This window comes from Alexandromys fortis, unplaced genomic scaffold, assembly GCF_014885135.2.
Source record: "Alexandromys fortis isolate MF-2015 unplaced genomic scaffold, M_Fortis_MF-2015_v1.1 scaffold_2_1_26212458, whole genome shotgun sequence".
Taxonomy (NCBI): Eukaryota; Metazoa; Chordata; class Mammalia; order Rodentia; family Cricetidae; genus Alexandromys; species Alexandromys fortis.
In genome coordinates, this window is record NW_026067930.1 from 18,748,810 (window position 1) to 18,752,496 (window position 3,687).

The window sequence follows — 3,687 nt, forward strand, 5'->3', positions numbered from 1 at the left end:
AATTAAGCAGTCTGCTGTTAGATATCCAATATAAAACAGCCACACACACACACACAAAAAAAAAAAACCCTCACAGCTGTGTGAGGAAACTGATCTCTAAATGTGGTCTCTTCTCCAAAGAGAAAGAAAAAAGAGCCATCTCCCCAGAGCAGGGAAAATAGACATATTTTATTTTGGGCCAAGCTTTAATCCATCCAATACCTAATGTCACCAGAGCAGAAGCCAGGGCCACAGTAGCAGGAGCGCAATAGCTGGCTAACTTTCTTTTCCACAACTCCCTCTGCGTCTGCAGCTCCACCCTTTCCCACTCGGCCTGTGTTTACAGAGCCTTAGGCACAGTCATCCTGGTCAGATTAATGTAACCATGGTTGAAGGGATCAACAGCCCGTGTCTAGTTGCCTGGCCGGTAGCTGCTGACTGGAGAGGTCTCTGCTGCACTCTCTGTGGCCAGGGAGTGAGGACACCATGACACTGTTCAGCTTCATTAGGCATAGAGACATAAGATGCTGTTCGTGTCTGAAGAGAGCACATGGTCCCTTAGGCAGATTACAAAGTCTGGTACCTAAATGGGGACAGGCGGGGAGGTCACGTAGGGACTATGTTTTGAGGAGCATTTTCTCTTTGTGAAAAGAAACATCTTTTTTTTACAAAGAAGTTATGGATATAACTTCTCAGAAAAATCAGCGCAACTCAGGAACTTGGGCCTATGTCCCAGAAATAATAGAAATCTAGACTTTTTTTTTTGGTTATTAAAGGAAATCTCCAGAGTTTTCATGTTGGCAACTGATTTAAAGTAGGAATTTTAAATATGCTTCTGTGAATTAAAGACATGTATGCATTGGATTGAATATATGAAACTATTAGGCACATATAGGGAAGTACTTTGTAAACAAGGGTAGAGAGATAAGGACAGCAGACACAAAGCCATTTGGTGAGCACAGTGGTAAAGGCCAGAGTATGCTTATTAGGCAAAGTAGCCTGTGGCTGGACCACACCAGAATGGTTAGAAGGCAGTACGGTGAGGCAAGCTCCAAACGCAGAGACTGGGGGATCCATGGTTTGCGGGGTAGCCTGAGCTTCTGTAGGCTGAAGCTTGTGAGTTAGCCTGGTACCAGACTAGAAGAATACGCCATAACGATTTCATGGCACATTCTGAAGCCAATAGGGTTTGTAAAGTGCATTTGAGCAGGGTTTTCTGCACCGTCAGACAGGAACTTAGTCAGACTTTGCTGATGGAAAGGGGGCAAACACAGAGCAATCCCGGTGCTGTTTGGAGGCTCCTCAGTAGTTTGAAGGAGAGAGGGAAAACACTCTAATCACAGCAATGACAGTAGATGGAGTTTGACTGATACTTAGCCCCTATGAGACTTGCTAGGAGAGGCGATGATGGGGGAAGACAGTCCAGAAGGACTGCTAGCTTTCTGATAGGCTGTGCTGTTTGTGCTCCAAAGATGGAGCGCGAAGATGGAGACTTTAGGTTGTTGAGATGTAGTAATGGATGTTTAAGGGTTTTGTTTGGGACATAGATTGAGCAACACACTGCTTTTGGGGGGTGTTAGGAGAGCCTCAGGCAGAACACACAGATGGATCACTTCAGCTCTTCATGACAGGCTGGAACACGGGTGCACGTGAGAACTTGGAGAATTAGAACTAAGCTCTGGTGTAACCATGGGCTGGATGGGGGAGGTCAAAGCAGGGGTAAGGAAGGCAGAGCAGCCAGAGAGCTGAGCAGGGAAACCAGGAGGCAGGAGTGCCCTGGGATGCGATGACAGAGCATCTCAAGAAGGAGGAGATGATAGGAGAGCCAAATGCTGTTGGGAAGGCTAACACACAGAGGTCGACCTATACTTGCCTGTTGGATCTAGCAACAGGATAGTCTTAGTTAATGGCCGTTTATAAGTGGGGAGGGGGATGTGATGAAAGAATCCAGCTTGTGCTCTCTGTCTTCTCTACCCTGGGAGCAGCTCTCTTGCCTTGGCCCCTCACCCCTGAAAATGTATGCCTGTTCCAGGTTCATCTCCACCCGCTCCTTGGTCAGGAGCACCTCTCAGCTGCTGAGCCGTCCTCTGTCTGCAGTGGAGCTGAACCCACAGACACGGAAAGATGAGGCCCTCAGCAGCTTGGCAGTCCCTCGTCCTTTGACCTCACTCGTCCCTAGCCGCAGCTTCCAAACCAGTGTCATTTCCAGGGACATCGACACAGCCGCCAAGTTCATTGGGGCTGGGGCTGCTACTGTTGGGGTGGCTGGCTCTGGGGCTGGGATTGGAACTGTTTTTGGGAGCCTCATCATTGGTTATGCCAGGAACCCTTCTCTGAAGCAACAGCTCTTCTCCTACGCCATTCTGGGCTTTGCCCTCTCAGAGGCCATGGGGCTCTTTTGCCTAATGGTGGCCTTTCTCATCCTCTTCGCCATGTGACCCAGCTGTCTCCACTTCACCTCCTGTAGTTCTTTTGTGTCCCGTCTGCCCTGTATGTTCCTTTTCCTCTACCTCCCCAGGAAGTCTGGGGAAAGTGACTGGCTCAGGGTTTGACAGAGAGAAGACAAATAAATACTGTATTAATAAGAAAAAAAAAAAAAAGAATCCAGCTTGTAATTGGGAAAACTGAATGGGGTGAGAAAGCAGACATGGTCAGAGTCAGCTGCCTTAAGAAAGCAGTGTGGGAGTGAAGGACTCAGGTAACAGTGAAAGAGAAAGGGTTGGCCGTAATAAAGGAGCGATGTTGAAAGATGGGAGAGGATGGGGAAGATGAAGAAGAAATAAGAGGGTAAAACTGGAGGAGACAGAGTGGCCTGCAGCAGAGCGGCCAGACGGTCCTGTCAGGTGTCCCCTCTATAGTCTGCTCCCCATTGCTCCCCATCATCACTTTGTGCCGTTTCCTAAGCTCCTGTTCTTTGCCTTCTTTGCTCAGGACGTTTTGGAAGGCATCACTGGCAAATCCGTCTAGCTGAGGCAAGCTGCTTTCAGCCTTTGGTAACAGAAGACTATTGAGATATCTATATTTTTCTCAGAGTCACAACGTGATGGCAGCCCTGGCCTGAGACCACTTATCACTCACAGTGGTAGCAATGCATGTGCTTCATGGCAGCCATTAGCAGTTCTGTTAAGGAAGCAGAAAGCAAAAGACTGTAAGACTTTGTTGAGAGTTGGCTCACCAGTTCCAATCACATTTTCATTTCTGACATCTGGTTCACATAGTTCAGTAGCTCTGCTTAAGGAAATTTTACACTAGCAGCTTTTAAAAAAAAAAACCATTAGAATGCTCAAATTCAATTGCACATCCTGCTAACCTAACTCAGGAGGGATGTGGGCATCTTCCTGAAGCTTTTTTTTTTTTTTATCAACAGTGTGGCACCCAAAGGTAGTTGAGGGGGTAACTCCCCATGATAAATTGTGATTAAAACAATAAATACACAGAGCAAAGAAAGGATCTTGAAAACTGAAAGAGAAAATCCACAAGTCACATATAAAGGAAAATCCATCGGACTAACAAATGACTCCTCAATGGAAAAAAAGGTGTGTGTGCACGCGTGTGTGCATGCAATGTGTGTTATTTAATGGCAATGTGGGTTCAATCTATTCCCTTGTGCGTGCTAGATAGACAAGTGCTCTACTAATCAGTCACCTTCCCAGTCTGTGGTTTTATAAGTCAGGATCTTAGACTTTCAATTTGTTGTATAGCCCGGGC

The 3,687-nt window shown here is 46.8% G+C and overlaps 1 protein-coding gene across 1 annotated transcript; it reads left to right on the forward strand.

The window, feature by feature from the left end:
- The first annotated feature begins 1,936 nt into the window (after positions 1-1,936).
- LOC126503436 (ATP synthase F(0) complex subunit C2, mitochondrial) lies at positions 1,937-2,558 on the forward strand. The gene has a single exon (XM_050145137.1). It carries the CDS (start codon positions 1,995-1,997, stop codon positions 2,415-2,417), a length of 423 nt encoding a protein of 140 aa, XP_050001094.1. The 5' UTR covers positions 1,937-1,994; the 3' UTR covers positions 2,418-2,558.
- Positions 2,559-3,687: the final 1,129 nt, after the last annotated feature.

Bases quoted from the DNA above. Each gene is read 5' to 3' on its own strand.
- LOC126503436 (XM_050145137.1), top strand. From the start codon at position 1,995: ATGTATGCCTGTTCCAGGTTCATCTCCACCCGCTCCTTGGTCAGGAGC.